General features: G+C 42.6%; 1 protein-coding gene across 1 annotated transcript in view; it reads left to right on the top strand.

Moving 5' to 3' along the window:
- Window positions 1–7,308: 7,308 nt before the first annotated feature.
- Window positions 7,309–17,424, top strand: part of ubxn4 (UBX domain protein 4) — a 37,907-nt gene continuing 27,791 nt past the window's right edge. Inside the window, exons 1-7 of the mRNA XM_063887231.1 lie at window positions 7,309–7,495; window positions 8,907–9,009; window positions 9,347–9,375; window positions 9,734–9,852; window positions 10,174–10,339; window positions 14,138–14,252; window positions 14,743–14,797. Coding sequence (XP_063743301.1) covers window positions 7,414–7,495; window positions 8,907–9,009; window positions 9,347–9,375; window positions 9,734–9,852; window positions 10,174–10,339; window positions 14,138–14,252; window positions 14,743–14,797 — 669 coding nt within the window. The 5' untranslated portion in view covers window positions 7,309–7,413. The remainder of the gene's footprint in view (window positions 7,496–8,906; window positions 9,010–9,346; window positions 9,376–9,733; window positions 9,853–10,173; window positions 10,340–14,137; window positions 14,253–14,742; window positions 14,798–17,424) is intronic.

Here is a 17,424-nt window from a genome sequence, read left to right as displayed (position 1 = left end):
CAACTGTAAATTTTAGCTCGCTGTCACTTATTCTGCAGCGCACGAAGAATCACTGGACTCACTAGCACCCACTGCCATGAGGCAGGAGAACTGCGTGCCTCACCTAGTCTCTCTTCGCAGCGGTTTTGCTCAGCACAAGAGACACGTTACAGACATACAGTTGACAAAAAACACTGTATATTATATACACCAGCTAAAGTATGGAAATTAGTTAATATAGCCAGAGTGTTTGAACATTTTAATAGCGACATACAGACAGACAGCAGTTACAGTCTCACTGTATAGCATGTCAGCAGGTTGGTGCCTCACCGAGCAGCCGTTCTCAGTGTTTGAACGTGAATATGAAAATTCAGCGATTTTGGATCAAAATAATGTAAAACTGGTGAAATTAAAAGGAAAATAACTTTATAATACAAACAAATGGATAAATATGATCATTAAATTTATTTCTTCATTATTTCTTGCCTCACCTGCCTCCCCTCACCGCACGTCACTGACTGCATCCATTATTAAACACTCCTTTTATAACTTTTAAGGGAGGTTTGCTTTCTTTCTTTTAAACCGACTCCTGGGCTTCGAATAAACGAACATTTCTTACACTATACATGCCTTAAACTAATCCAGACCCAGTCCCAATTCGGTTTATGCCAACCGCCCTAACCACAAGTTCGGGTCCCTCACTCCTCGCTTAACTCCCCGTTCAGCGCTTTGCGTCACTGAAGCCACTCTCACACCTACGGAAGCCGCCAGCGAAGTGTTCATCTTCTACTATTGTTATTAACGGAAACTTGCATCCATAACGTTGCATTACTGCCACCTAACGGTTCTATGCACTACCTACAACTTCCAGAGTTCATATTTTTCACCAGTCCCGTTCCTCTCAGGTAGTCCACCTGTCCTTCTCTGCTCCACGTTCCCCACAGTCCAGTATGTCTTTAATGTTTGCTACAGAAATCCCCAGCCTCCTCATAAGATAAGATAAGATAAGATGTACCTTTATTAATCCCCATGGGGAAATTCAGTAGTTAAAGCAGCAACAGAATAAGAATGAAAAACAGTGCAGTGTGGTTCACACAGGATAATAAAACAACAATAAAATGATTAAAATGATGTACAGGTAAGTATCTGTTAAGACAAAAAACGGAATTAAGGACTTCAATGAACATATATACATTTTGTATCCGGATTGTTAAATATATTTACATTGATTGATAGGGGTAAAAGTTATTGTGCAAAAGTGCAGGCTTGATGTGCAGTCCGGGTTATTGTCAGTGAGTGACATGGTTAACCCCTTGTTGTGCAGCCTGATGGCTACAGGCATAAAGGAGTTTCCCAGGCGCTTAGTGCTGTGCCGAGGTGGGATGAGTCTGTGGCTGAACGTACTCCTCATCTTCACTAGCTCTGCATGGAGGGGTTGGGAGGGGTTATCCAGGGTATTGTCCAGTTTCCTCCACATCCTCCCCTCAGCCACCTCCTCCAGATTGTCCAGTTTAACTCCAACAACAGAGCTAGCCTTCCTCACGAGCTTGTTCAGCCTGTCAGCATCCCTTTTGTTGATGTTTCCCCCCAAGCTCACCATGGCAAAGAAAAGCACACTGGCTCCCACAGACAGGTAGAACGTCTGCAGCAGCCTCGTGCACACGTTGAAGAACGAACAGCTTGCTCTGTCCCTTCCTGAATAGAACATCAGTGTTGTCACTCCAGTCCAGTTTATTGTTCATATCCTCCCTCATAGTTCTCCTCTCTCCTTTTTCTCCTAATCCCCACTCGTTCCTGAGCTGGATAAAGTGTCCTCCCTCTTTGTCTCCGATCCCATTATGTGCTGCCATGGTGATTCTCCTGAAATACTCTTTCCCACTCAGGGGCGGATCTAGAAAAATATGCATGGGGTGGCAAGAGGGTGGCAGGAGATTTTGAGGGTTGGCATCGCCCGTCAGAAGTATATGCCTATAACAGCTGAATGCGGCAATTACCATGTTGTTCAGCAAAACACCTCGCAAATATATTTAGATCCAAAGCGTTTTGATTCAATGCTGAGTACAGCCAAACTTGACAGTCTCTTCTCTGTCATTGTAGATGCAAATATCTCTTAATGATCCTGAGAGTTGAGAAACTTCTTTCACAGGATGCACTGCTCACAGGTAAAACTACTGCTATTTTACACAATCAGACAACTCATAAAAAACATCTTGGGCAAACTCCATCAGAGTGGTAGGACTTTTCCTTCTTCTTTCTTTCTAGTACTCTCCTTGTCTGATGTAACTTGTGTTTAAGATCCTCAAAATTTGAATCATCGACGGATTTAGTGCCTGGACATCCTGCATTATGTTGCAATTTGTGTTAGAAAATCGTCTTTCTATGTCTCCAATCATCTTAGCCATAACTGGATAGTACACATTGACGCAAAAAGAGTGTTTGCTATCTGGAACTACATGCTGTCCCAAAGTGGAAGGGATAACACTACCTTGAAGGGTCCTTGTCATCTGTCTTGACCTCTTTGGCTTTTGCTGAGCTGTATCAGTGCTACTTCTTTCACACAAATCGAGCGTTTCACTCCACACTTCATCAAAAGAGGCTTCACTACGATATTGTACCAATGTCTCTTTAAGTGCTTCAGCTAGTTCAAATGCCTTAGCATAGTCCAATGGTTTAGAGTGGAGCATGTCTGACAAAAATGTATAGTCACTCAAGACCTTTCGGAACAGTACAAGGTATCCAACAAAATTCAGATCAATCTGTGCCAATATCCCCCTAGCTTCAACAGCTCTTTGTGGATGGTTCTCAGAGGCAATCTCTCCAAGCAGCTGTACTATCGCAGGTAACCTATCCATAACATCGCGACATGCTACATGCCTGCAGGCCCAACGTGTATCACTAAGCCTTTGGAATTCCCTTGGTGCACCGTCAAACATCTCCCGCTGCACTTCCAGCCATTTGTTGTGTACATAAGAACCAGATATGAACACATACATTCGTTCCAACAATGAGAAGACGTTTCCCGCATCTGTTACACTTTTGACAGAGTCTACTATGACTAAGTTTAAGCAGTGTGCACTGCAATGCACATAGAAAGCATTTTTGGCTATTTCTTTTATTTTCGCTTGGACACCAGCATGTGCCCCGCTCATCACTGCAGCGCCATCATAGCCCTGGCCTACAAGGTTTTGTTTATACTCCAGCCCATGTTTCTCAAGAAAACTTATAATCTTACCACTTAATGCAGCAGCATCCAGGCCTTCTACCACTTCAAACTCCAGAAAGCTCTTGTGAACTACACCATTGTAATAGTATCTCAGAACCAATGAAATTAGCTCTTTATTTTGGACATCTTTAGTTTCGTCTACAATAACTGCAAACTGCCTGCTTTTTTGCAACCAAACATTCCAGTATCTCGTTCTGGATTGTTTTACTGGTGTATGTTGCATTTTTAGCTTGCTGTTCAAGTCTTTTTTTTAAATCAGTGGATCATGGTTTCCCAGCAAATCTAACATAGCTTAAAAACTCCCTTTTTATCTGAGTCAGGCGTCTCCCTGTGACCCCACTGGGCTGTGTTTTCTGTGGCAGTTAGAATCAGAATCTCAGCTACTGTTTTAATGTAATTTTGATTTTCAATCACCTTTTTCTTATTTTGCTCATCCATTATTCCCATCATTGAGGTATTTTTGTCCCTCATTCTCTTGTTTCTGCCCATGCAAACATTGCATTTACATGGCTTTCAGATCGGGCATGAGAACAGAAACCACTGTCTTTCATTGTGGCCTTTTTCCAGTTACGATACCCGTCAATTGAGGTTTAAAACAGTCTTGGGGGCATCAGGTAAAGAGAAATGTCTATAGGGGAAAGAATATGCGGAGTCTTTGGACTGTGAGTACTCAAGCCATGAATGAGTTTTGAACCAGTCAGTTCTGAAGCTCCTTCTGGCTCCTCCCTGAAGGGTCTTGGGGAAACTCCCCTGTTTCAGCTGGCTCCTCACACCTGGACTTGGATATGTCTAGAAGATGGGAGTAAAACATATTCAAGCTGTAATAGAGCTTAACTGATTACACATTATATCAACTAATTATAACACAATTTGGAGCTGTCATTTATTCAATGTGTTTAACCTACAGGCTGTGTTAATGGCCTGGGTGTGTATTTTTTGTGGGTTAATTTTAGAATTTCAACCTCAGCTGCTATAGTAGGTCTAAAATACACCGTACACAAAATACTCACTATCTACCCTTTTCCTCATACTCAAAAATATCTAGTTAAAGCAAACATATTTATTTATTAATAATATATTTATTAGACTGAGGCCAGCCATGTCTCTTAAATAAACTGTTTTGCGAAATGTCCTTGTGTGTGATTTGTGCGTCTTATTCAGATGAAATATACTTTGTATTAACAATGTTCATACCATGTGGACCAACTCGACAGCCGATTGGTTGCAATGGCTTAGGAATATTCATTTCCCCCTCACTGTCTGAGCTCTGCATGCCGTCTTGTTGTCTCTCGCTCTTTCTCTCTTGCACCTTGTCTATGTGATGCTCTCCCTCTTCCATCTCTTCTTCTCTGTTGTGTTCTCCTTCCTCCTCATGTCCCTGTTCTTCTTCTCTGTTGTGTTCTCCTTCCTCCTCATGTCCCTGGTCATATACCTTGTCACTTCCCTGTCTTTCAGCTTCAATTTATTTCCTCTTTGGTGAGAAAAATTTCCTCTTCCTCTTCATTTCTATAAGATTCAAAGTTAATTTATTATGTTTTCTTTTAAATTATTGGTTATCATTACGAATAATGGTGTTCAACTTAAAATTGAATGCTGTTTGAGCAAATGCGTGTTGTTTTCCCACTTACTGTGTGCTTCAAATGCCTGCAGATTGAGGCCCAATCTTTCCCAATCCAAACTGATTCCTGAAGTAAGATCCCAAGTTATTATTGAAAGGCAGAATCGGTGTGTTTAGCCTTGACCAGGTTGTACATGTGTAGAAGTGTTCTTTTAGTGTCATCAGTGTAGTATACATCCGGTTACAAAAATAAACAGTTTCAAAATAAAATGGTTTTCAAAAAAGACAGTGTTGTAGTTACACATAATATTGATTTTTATTCCTTACAACATCCTGCTAAATGACTGATAATATAACATTTTTTCATGAATTACATTTGTTTTTTAAACAAAAGCTGCTAGCCTTACTACGTTGCACAGATCCAACCCCAGACCTAGCTAACATTACACGCACAGTAAGTTAAGTTACTGATAATAACGTTACTCAACCGGATTTGTATCGTTTCAAAATCAGCATTAACGTTATGATTCACATGGACATAATCTAACTTCTGTCTTTTCTGCAACTGGAACACATTAAGCTTTGCTTACATATATTTCACAGGAGAGACCTCTGAGCTTCTCGTCGCACTCCCAGAAAAGCACACGTAAAGTTAGCGTTATTGTTGTAGTTCCAAAGCATTGAGGAGTTCTGAGAAGTTATTATTGATTATTTTTCATTTTTTCATAGATAGTTGATCAGTCTTACCTCATTCCTTCCATCTTCTTGGGTCCGAATGCTTCCCGTTTCGCACCGTCTTCTGCTGCAATCACTTGCATTCGGATATTAGAGATTCTCTCGAATAAATGTCCAATGAGCCACAACTTTTCTTTCAAATCAACGCTGCCCTCTGGGGTGGCAAGGCTATTATTAGGGTGGCAGTTGCCACCCCATGCCACCCCGGTAGATCCGCCCCTGCTTGGTCTGTACATATCCAGAAGATGATTGAAAAGTGTAAGGTTTTAAATGTGATGCGTTGCTTGCGTGGGGTGGATTGGGGTGCAAATAGGTCAGCTATGAGAACTATCTATATTAGTCTCATTAGATCAGTGTTTGAGTATGGGTGCGTGGCTTACAGGTTTGCAGCTAAGTCACTGTTGGTGAAACTGGATGTAATCCAACACAAAGCATTGAGATTATGCTGTGGAGCAATGATGAGTACCCCAGTTAATGCAATCCAGGTGAAGATGGGTGAAACGCCACTTCATATCAGGAGGGACCAGCTAACCCTGGTATATTGGGCTAATCTGAGAGGGCATCAGCAGGACCATATTACTCATTCCTCTTCGCTACATTGTCAAGAAAGAGATCAACGTCAAGGTATAAGCTTTGGATGGATTATTGATCAGAAAGCAGCAGAAATGGAGCTCCAGTTGCTGAATGTGTGTCCTACAGTGTCCTTGTCAGTAGTTCCATTATGGTTACTGGAAAATCCAGTTATAGATTTCAGAATTAAAAAAGTGTGAGGAAATCAATAGTTTTATAGTAGAGTGTCATATTAGAGATATGTATGGGGACAAAATGGTGATATTTACAGATGCATCAAAATTAGAAGATGGAAAAGTTGGAGCTGCCATTGTAATTCCTAGTCTCAAGATCTGTAAAAGAAAAAGACTGAATAATGATCTTGCTGTTTATACTGCAGAGTTAGTTGCGATCCTCATGGCTCTGGCCTGGATTGAGAGTAACATTCAGTGGCATGGGGTGCTAATTGCTTCAGATTCTGCATCTGCACTGATGAGTATTCAACACAGAAGTTCTCAATCCAGACAGGACATTGTTCTAGAAATTGCACAGATGATAAGTAGGTTACAGTCTGATATCAACGTCAGTTTCCTATGGGTTCCTGCTCAGTTAGGAGTCAGAGGAAATGAGCAAGCAGATAAAAACGCTAAGAAAGCATGTGAGTCATCTGAATTCACCATGAATATAAGTTTTATTAAGGCTGAAATTAAGACCATAGTTAAGGCCAAGTCTAAGAGGAAATGACAAAATGATTGGATTAATGCTATCACCGGGAGGAAGTACTATAGTGTACAAAGGTATGTTGGTGAAGCAAGGTCAACATCTAGAACTACTCGAGAGGAAAACATAATCTCTAGGATGAGATTTGGGCATACTGGGTTAAGTAGTTCTCTATTTATTTTAAAGAAACATGCTGATGGTAATTGTAGTGTATGTAACAGTGCAGAGAATGTGGAACATGCAGTAGAATACTGACAACCACTCATCCAGGAGCTGGAGTCAGAAAGTGAGCCTTAAACATAAATACAATCCTGCAGAAAAAATCAAGTGAGGTTTGCTTCAGTTTAGTGTTTAATGTCTTGAGAAGAACTGGTCTGATCAGTCGAATTTAGAATTAATATTATTATTGTTATTATTTTTGTATTATTATTATTCCTAAATTTTTATTATTTTATAGGTATTATTATTTTGTTTGTTTTGGTATTACTAGTATCCAGACTCACACTCCATATCGGTAGGTGGCGGTAATGCCTCCAAACGTTGTTTGCCAACCGCCAAGAAGAACAACAACAAGAACACTTCGCTTCATGACTCTGTAGTTTATGTGGTTACCAGCTTCACAAACCAGTGACAGAAACAGATCATTAAAATGCTTTGGTTTGAGGGCTCCATTCCTGATGCTATTAACTTGGCTAAACAGCGGAGTTCCGTCTTTGTCGTTGTCATTACAGGTATGTGTGTGTTTGTCTACTAGCCAGATAGCTAATGCTAGCTGCATAGGTAAAGATTCATCTAGAAACGCTAGCCAGCTAACGGTGGTAGCTGATAGTGCTAAGCTGCCTCTTAAAGTAGCATAGTGAACCAGCTGTCACACAGTGAGTAGTGTATTTACGCATGTTGGAGGAACATAAGCCAAGAAGATAGACATGTACACAGTAAATGTCACGAGATGTGCCATATATACATATATAGTTCATAAGAACCTAACCGAAACTAGCCAAGCGAACAGTTTTGGCAGACTGGGTTGCAGTCGAATGATTAACAATCAGCTCTTGTGTTTTTTTCTCTAACCACTATTCCTTAAAATCATGGAAAGATGTCACGGGGTTAAGTAAAGAGGATTCATTACGACTTGGGAAATGACAACTGCAGAGCTTTGAGACTCTGACTGCACGGACTGCACTGACATTATCAAACGTGTTTATGATGAGCCAGCGGATGTTATTCTTGTGGCACTACGGTGGGGAGCCAATCCTCCGAACAGTCGACTACTATAAGAACACATAGATACATGCACCCTGTGATGTTATGGAGTTGTATTATGCGGGCTATATGAACTTGGACAACAGTGAAAAATCTATTATGTATTACCAAGGTCAGAATTGAAATTTAAAGTGAAACTTATTGTTGATCACACTCACCTTTAAACTCTGGTCCACATCATGTGGCGTTAAGTAGATTTACTCAAGTACTGTAGTTAAGTACGATTTTGAGGTACTTGTAATTTACTTAAGTATTTCAATATTGTGCTACATTGTACTTTTACTCCACTACAGTTCAGAGGTACATTGTGTACTTTTAATCCACTACATTTATTTAATCCCTTTAGTTACTTTACAGATTTGGATTAATGATGTGAAATATAATCAACCCTTAAATCAGACTTTAGTTCCACTTGGAGTAAATTCAGCAGCTACCCTGCAGTATACAAAGCCATTAAAACTAGCTGCACCTTTACCAGCTTTGAGAACACTTTAATGATCAATAATTATAAAACATATCAGATATATTATTCTGAAATGGACCAACCTGCAGGCCTGCGTTAGGCCTACACACTATGACTATGTGTATCAAAACATGTTTTCAAAAGTTTAAGAAACCCCACACAACTTGATTTACACTATGGAATGTTGACTTTATTTGATCCATTTTACAATAATAAATATTCATATATTGCATCTGACTCCCTAGCTGACAGCATGGCTACAGTTGCTCTCATTAAATGATAACTTGGAAATGTTATCCTATAAGTTGAAACGTCACCAGTGTGAGTGGACTCATCATAGCCTCCAGGCACTAGCATAAGCATTGGCGGTGTTCTGACAGGATCGTTGATATACTGAATGACTTGTGTGTCCTCAGGGGGAGATGAGCAGTCAGCACAGCTGATGTCCAGCTGGGAGGATGACAGAGTCTCAGAGGCAGCCCACAACAGTTGTGTGGCTATCAAAGTCAATGCCAAAAGGTACTGATGTGTTCACTTAAATGCATTACATTTAATTTTAGTTGCAAGAGAATTGAGCAAGACATTTCCATAGGTGAACACATAGCATTCTTGTCCCCCATTAGTAGAATATGATGACCTATTACTTTAAGGGACTTTGCTGTAACTTTTGTAAATTTCCCCTCTTTGGAATAAAGGCTTTGTGATTCTGAAGTGCTTACCACCTCAACTTTCCAATGTTCTGGAGACACTGTTGTTTCTAAATAGTTTTGAAGTGGACATGGTCAGTGTACATAATTAAATAAAACATGTCTTGTGTGTATTAAAACTATGCATATCTGCTACATTTCTTCCACAGTGAGCCATGTGTGCAGTTCTCTCAGATCTGTATCTTTTTGTTGTCGTAAGTATTGGTGGAGCTACTACAGAAGCCCATGTTTGATACTGACTGATCCCTGTGGGACGCTCATAGTTGCACTACCCATTTCATCACTGTTTTCAAACAAATAGGTACTGTTAGTTTAAGCCAACATTACGTTGACTAATTTACTGTGGTTTGGTTATGACGTTACGTTCTTTTTACAGGGCATTTCAGATTTGTCTTGACCACCACTTTCATTGTTTCTTTAAAGATTTTTTCTTTCACATGTGTGTGATTAGTGAAGAATAATATTTATACTGATTATGCTACTGCTACAAACGTATCATTTGCTGGGAGCTTCTTCCTTAACCCCTCCATTTGAAGATCCAGTGGTGTGCATACCCTCAAGCTTCTTTATTGGGGAGAATGGGATCCCTTTGGAGGTGATCGCTGGCAGTGTGTCCGCTGAAGAACTGATGATAAGAATCAACAGAGTGAAGCAGGTACGGCCGCAGGGAGGGGGTTGTAAGTAATGTTGCAGGGAGCTCACTGCTGGTTTTTCAAACCTTTGTTTATGTTTTCTGTAGTTATCCAAAACAACTAAACGATGAAGAATCACATACATGCCTTTTAGCCATTTCAGCGGCTCTAGGGAGGGCAATTTTGTTCACCGCTTGTTGAATCATAAAAACTGTATTTTAAGTATTTTACAACCCCGAGATATATGAATACTACATGCAAATACTGCTTATGAACTGCCACTGAAGCTACTAAATCTAATACCAAATTATTTTCTGACATAATCTTTTTCCATTTTGACAAAGATGCATGCCCAGCAGATGGCAGGTGGAACAGTACTCCCAGAGGGCAGTGGTCCTGTGGAGATGAGCTTGTTCGATAGCAGACCTCCTCACGCAGCTTCAGCTCCAGGATTGCTGGTCAGGCCGGCAGCAGCCTCACAACCTGCAGCAGCATCTGGGACTGCAGAAGGTGGGTATGCCTGGATAGCACAGTCATTGAAGTTGAAAGAGAGAGTTTTGTTAATTTAGGGCAGGGGTGGCCAACCCGCGGCTCTCGAGCCGCATGCGGCTCTTTGCCCAGTCTCATGCGGCTCCTCAGTTCATATGGAATTTTAATTGTGTGTTGTTTTTTTTTGCGCATATGTATTCAAGTTCAAAAAGGGTTAACGACACACAAATTCCAGGCCAATCGTTACACAGAGTTTTCGACACAGAAGTGCTTTAGCCAATCAGAATGCAGATCCTGCAGTACAGGAGGCCGCTTCAACTGAACTCACGATGTGACAGGGAAGGGAGAGATCTGCTTCTGAACGGCCAAAATAAAACTCAGATAAAACCGTAATAACTCAATACAAAGTTGTCAAATCAAAACGGTATCACTTTGCAGTTGTAGATGTGTGTGAGAGGGCCTGCTCACGGAAAGGTGGCCACCGACACAGAAGGACTCCCGAGTTGCTGAATCGCGATAACGAAATAAACAAGAGAGAAAGTGCATCTCTGTCAGCAGAGCTTCTGCCAGTCGCAGGGTAAAAGTTGAGATAGTTATCATGCGAGGATAATTAACTTAAATACACTTCATTTATTTTTAAATAACTGTCATGAAGCAGTATTTGAACCAACCTTAGTCATGGGTTTGTTTTAAATACAAACATTTAAATATTGTAAGCCAGATTTGCAAAGGAGTGTTCAACGCAATGAATGCCAACTTAGTTCAAAGAAGCAACATGCAGTAATATAAAAATAGTTTTCACATGATTAAGTGAGAGTGTGTGGGAGACAGTGCACACAATCTTAATGGCTGAAAATAACTGGCCTCTGGTCTTAATACTTTCTGCCAATATCATGGTGTGTGACATTTACAAGAGCAGAGGTATGTGTGTCTGTCTGTGTGACAGAGTGTGTCTCTATTGGCGTGTGTGTCTTTGAGTGTGTGTGTCTGTGTGTCAATTATTGTACATTTTTAGATTTTCATTTTCTATGTGTGAGAGATAGAGAGGGGCACTAAGAAATAGAGTGAGGGAGCACACCAGTGGTGTAGCTATACCTATTTTAGGTGAACTTCATCCCACCTAAAAAAAATTAAATCCCACCCAAATGAACATTTTTGAAATTGAAAAGAAAAATGTATATATATATTTTTTTTATGTCTCACATTAGTGTTGAGAGTTGTGCCCCCTCCCCTTACCAAGACCACACAATTCTATTGTGTAGCCTCTTCATTTTGCTCTCAAAGTGCACCAGAGTCATGCAATTCACTTTAAAATGTTTTAAATCTTCCCTGGGAAGCATGCCCCCAGACCCCCCTAGAGGATGTGAAGTCCACCCCACTCAAACTTCAAAACTAGCTATGCCCCTGGAGCACACAGAAAGGGTGAGAGCAAAAGAGAAAGGGCACGAGAGAAGTGGGGGGACATACATCCACGATGTGTGTATGATGTGGCTCTTTGCAGTAACACAGTCAAATAATTGTCTCTTCGTCTCTGACTGGTAGATCGTCCCTGATCTAGGGCATGTGTCATCTGGTGGCTTTACTGTGCAGGGCTGTTTCTTGAGGAGACTGCATGCACTCTCTCCTCATTGAAAACAATCAAAACATCCCCTGGTGATTTAAAAAAAAAAAAGCTGCTATGTGGATACTAGCCCTAAACAATCCCCTTTATCACCTCCACACAACTGGCCAATCAAGCGTTGAAATGAATGCTGGGTGCGTTAGTTTGGAAAAGTTACAGGCCCCTATTATCCAGCTTTCCAAAGCTGTTGGACAAGCTGACAAGAAGGAGTATAGTGAAACTGTTTAGTTTTTCAACCTGTAGCCAACAACGACTGTCAATCCATACATCTCAGTGGACAACAGTTGTTGAAATGGGTCTAGTGGTTAGATATGCTGCAGATGGCAGCTGCTAAATGGTTTGACACTGACTACTGACTGTTCAGGTCAGTGAAAACAACATGGGAAGGACCCCAAGTGAGAACAGCTCTCATAAAGACTGGACCAATTTCAAAACAAATGTGCCACTTAACGACAAAAACAAAGGCGCTAGGTTAAAAAACACCAAAGTTACCTTTGAAATCGGGTCGGTCAGTTCCCGGATGTCTACTTTTGTGCTGACTTCAGAAACAGAATACTTTTGTTCTGGGAAATGTACAGAGCTGTAACAAGGCTGCCACTCGAGCAGCGCTGGAACTGGAAGACCTGCCTCTTACGTTGCTAAGCCACTAGCTTAACTTCTTTAGGTTGTCGTTTTTTAAAGTTGTATTAAACTATTGTGCGGGGGACAGCAGTGTTTGCCCTGAACAACTGAGTTTCTTTCTCCCTCTTCATGAGGGGAGGCTATTGATGATCTTGTGACATTTTTGCAGCGTTGCTCATGAATATATAGGTGACCAGTGTTGGGCAAGTTACTTCCAAAATGTAATACAGTACATATTACTTCTTACTGTTTTTTTAAAGTAATAAGTTACATACCATTATTACTGTCTCTGAACTGTAATGCGTTACACTACTTTTGTGTTACTTTGAGTTACTTTCACCAAAGTAACTGAAAAAGTATGGCTTTAAATGCTAAAATGTAGTTTATTGCAGCTCATTAATTAAAGCTATCTAAGGCAGTATGTTGAAATTAAACTCATGCTCCGTTCAAGTGGGATGAATAATATGTGATACCGGAAACATTACGTCGCTGTTTGTTATTAATAACATGTCAGTGGAGCCTCTGCACGGCCTTGTAACCTGCTGTATATGAACGAGTCTCTTTGGCAACGTTAGCTCACCTTGTCATTGGTGTGTTAACGGGGATTTGGATGACAAGCTTTCTAAAAGCTGGCGATTCCACAGCTGACAGAGGCTGCATATCTTCAACACTCAGCCACGAGTGTTTGAACTTCTCGGGGTTCAACCAGCATAGCAGACCAATCGCAAATCTGTTTCTGCAGCCCTCTGCACGTATAGTAAACAGCCCTCTGCACGTATAGTATACTGAGTTACTATTCTACCTGCACAATTATTTATCTGGTGTCGGAATGTCTCGCGATGTTTGGGATTTCTTAAAAACAAAACACCACATCATTTTGGGATAAACTGTGTTGTAACTGCATTACTGAGAATTGTAACAGGTATTATATTACCCAAATTTCAAAAGTAATGCGTTATATTACTGCGTTACAGCAAAAAGTAATACATTACTGTAACTCTGTTACTTTTGTAACGCGTTACACCCAACTCTGTAGGTGACACACCGGACGGATCTTAACGTTAGGGTCCTGATAAACCCTAATATCAACTTACAATAACTTCTCCATATTTGGCGTACGCTTTTATTTACGGCTGTGAGATGGTGGGTGCTACCCCATTCTAAAATGTCTCTGGGACCCATGGCTGCGCCCTGGTTGCACCTGACCGCGCCCTGTGAAAAAGGTACTTGGCATGTGAACGGCACATATGGGTGCAACCCCGATTCAATAAACCCTCCCGGATTCTGAGTCAGTAACGTGCATTTATGGGACAGCAATATGACTATGATACAAATAGGAGAGGAGGAGAAATTAGGTGAGTGTAACAACAGAATAGACAACTCCAAACTCCAACTTACAACTCTTATCTTCTCCCGGATAAGCGGGAGAAGATGGAGTTGTAAGCCCCCCTTAAAAATAATCATCGTTTTGTGCTGGATGAACCCGCAGTAGGATTAAGTGTTGAGAACGAGTTTGAAGTGTAGATAAACCTGTCAATAAGGGAGTTAATGTACTGCTTTCTGTTTGTACCACGAAGCATCCCTCTCAAGAACAGAAGATGATGGTAGCATTTCAGCCTCCGTAGCTGCAGAGAATGCCCCTTCAGACCATGCAACGCAGAGTGAAGAACACCTGGATGATAAGGTGGAAAGGTAAGTAAGTCAAATGACAGGCCAAGGCAAAACACAGTTCATTTACTTGGTGGCATTATTGATGGACAGAAAACTTAGAATAGAGAGCTTCATTAATATCTGCAGCCTTTCTCTAGAAGGGAGTTTACTATTTGTCCAGAGTTTATTCACCTTAACATGAGCAGCTCCACAAACATGAAGTCATTATCTATGATTACCATTTTTTAAAATAAAATAGGTTTGATGATAACTAGCCCCTGAAAGCATCAATAAACGGTTGTTGGCTAAAAAAAGCCTTGGTCGAGCAGTTATTTGTTTAGGCCATTAGTCAATGAAAAAAGAAGAAGAACTCATAATAGTTACATCAACCTATATGTAACCTGAAATCTAACCAACCATCAGTCATGTCAACAAACCCAAGATCTTTTAACCGCTTACATTGAAATGAATTCAAAGATAAGGGACTACATGCCATGCATTGTCATGTTTTGACTTTAAATTGTCCTGTCAGGTTAACCAAGAAACTGGAAGAGAGACGGGAGAACAGGAAGAGAGGAGAAGAAGAGGTAAGGAGCCTGTTCAGATCTCTGTGCTGTATTTCTTTCATGTGGCATGTCCCCGTAATGAATGAAATATGGAAATATTAATAATATATGTTGTTGACTACACAAATTCGATTTGTCCTAAAGCTGAAAGAGTGCTAATTAAAACTTTTATTTAGAAAATTAATCATAGTATTGAAAACGCACTACTATTGTACAAAAGGCTCTAGGCATTTAATATGTTGACTTCTCCGTTTCAGGTTATAGACTTTTACTTTGTTAGTTACCGGACCTACGTCACACTGAGCGCGACGTCCATTGTTTACGTATTATTCCGGCGCCCTCTGGTAGTAGCACATGTCTTCCCGTATTGCTGTAAGAAACCCTGTTTGTTGAAGTGTGCGTCCATGCGACACACACACACACACACATACACACACACACACACACACACACACACACACACACACACACACACACACACAAAGATATATCAACCCCCTGTAACCATACGTCTGTTGCCCATTGGTGGCTTGAATATACATCAATACAAGTGGTTAAAACATCCTGTCGTCGTCTCCTTGCCTTCTCCAACGTACACCTCATACCCTGAACATCCTGGCCGTGAAGCAGTGTTCTGGCTGACACTCCAGAGTGTGTGCGATGACAAAACTTGAATAGCCCCTTTACTCTCCTACACATCCACTAACCCTCACCCACATTAATGGTCCTTCGAGCCGGATATACATCGCACTCAATCTAGAACGAGATGGATCCTCAAGGGTTTGAAGCCTATGGTGCGCGCCCCAGACGCCCTCCTCTTCGTTTTGATGACTATGAGGTCAACCTCCAAGGCCTTGGATCTCACTGGCGCGGACATGAAAGAGACCAGATGATTCACATGACGGGAGCGGCCGAGAAGGCCACCCTCACCCCTCAGTGCTCCACTCCACTACGCCCGTGGCTGAACTGGGATGCTGCCCTCCACGGAAGTGATGCATGCTACCCACCCAAACGTCTGCTGCATGACCAGGAGGAACAGCTAGCCCACCAGCCACATCAAGACAGAGGAGAAGAGAAGTCACGTGATCATCTTACCCCCAGTTATGGCCCGCGCCACGAAACCCAGCAAGCCGCAGTCTGCAGAAAAGAGTTAGAGGAGATCCAGCGTTAGCGGCGCCTGCTCCAGCAGTCTCATCAGCGCATGTCGGCCGACCTGGAAGAACTAAAGGAAGTCCGTGCAGACATGCAACAGTTGGTCAGCACGGTGCGCAGTCTCCAACAGTTACAAGAGTTATCTGACAACCACCTGAACCCAGTGAACGCCGACGAGGATGATGACTGACCCCCACCGCCACCGCCACTGTGTGCCAAGGATGCAACTGGCAACCAGCCTGTGACTGAACGCCTCCACAGACTTATGAGCTGCTAGCCATCAAAGATGAGACTTTAGCAGCCAAGCAGAACCAGTCAAAACCAGAGCAGCTGCTGCCTGCAGGCCCAGTCCAGAGACACACCAGGGCTAGCCATCCTATTTATGCTCCTGCGGTTACACCGCTACAGCCGCCCGCCTGGGCCCGTGTGGCTCCGGCGCCACTCAGGTACACCTTCACACCATATGAAGTGCTTGTAAACCTACCTGCGCACCACCAACAGCTTGCTCAGCACCCACCACCTCCTCCACACCCTCTCTACACGCCAAGACAGTCGTCCATGTACTCGAGGCCATCTTACCAGATCCAGTCACTGGTGGGAATGTTAAAGACGCTTGGCGCCGATGGGGAAGTAGAGCTGCAGTGTGGTTCCCATGTTGCTCGCCTGCCCAGCAAGTTACCCCCCGAGCAGCGAGCTGAGTTCCTCCGATGCACGTTCTACCCAGTGGCCTGCCGATCCTACTAACCCGAGCAGCGAGCTGAGTTCCGCCGATGCACGTTCTACCCAGTGGCCTGCCGATCCTACTAAGGCAGGGGGAGACCCTCCCGACGCTACTGAGCTGCGCAAGTCAACTGTCTGTGGTGTATCATCCGTGGCTGCAAAGCAAACAGACGCAGACCTACACCGATCGATACAGCACATGGAAGGAAGTGCTTCAAGCCACTGTCCAGGAGCTGCATGGGGCGGCTACAGAGGAGAGCTGCGCTACTGCAGAGGATTACTGCCAGGTTGAGAAACTTCTTCTTAGCAGGGATCAGCGTGACAGCTTCCCTGAAGAACTCTGTCTCCTTAAAGCAGGGAAACCCGTGCAACGCAGCAGCCGCCTCCTGAACCTGTGTCCAGAGCTGGACAACACTGGAGAGCTCATCAAGGTCGGTGGTCGTCTCCGCCGGGTCTGAAGATCTGGTCTACACCAGCCTACACCCTGTTGTCCTGGATCCCTCACATCCGGTGAGCTGCCTCCTCATACAGGACTTTGACAGCCATCTGAGGCACCCAGGACCAGAACGTGTCTTTGCTGAAATCTGACGCACGTACTGGATTCTGCAGGAAAGAGAGGCAGTCCGTCGCTTCCAAAGAAGTTGCACAGAGTGCCGCCGTTGGAAAGCAAAGCCAACAGTACCCAGAATGCCTGACTTACCGGTGGCCCGTCTCCGTCTCTTTAAGCCTGTTTTCTACTCGACAGGCATCGACGGCTTTGGGCCGTTTGAGGTCAA

Source organism: Eleginops maclovinus, chromosome 7 (genome assembly GCF_036324505.1).
Source record: "Eleginops maclovinus isolate JMC-PN-2008 ecotype Puerto Natales chromosome 7, JC_Emac_rtc_rv5, whole genome shotgun sequence".
Taxonomy (NCBI): Eukaryota; Metazoa; Chordata; class Actinopteri; order Perciformes; family Eleginopidae; genus Eleginops; species Eleginops maclovinus.
This window is presented reverse-complemented; position numbering and strand designations above follow the sequence as displayed.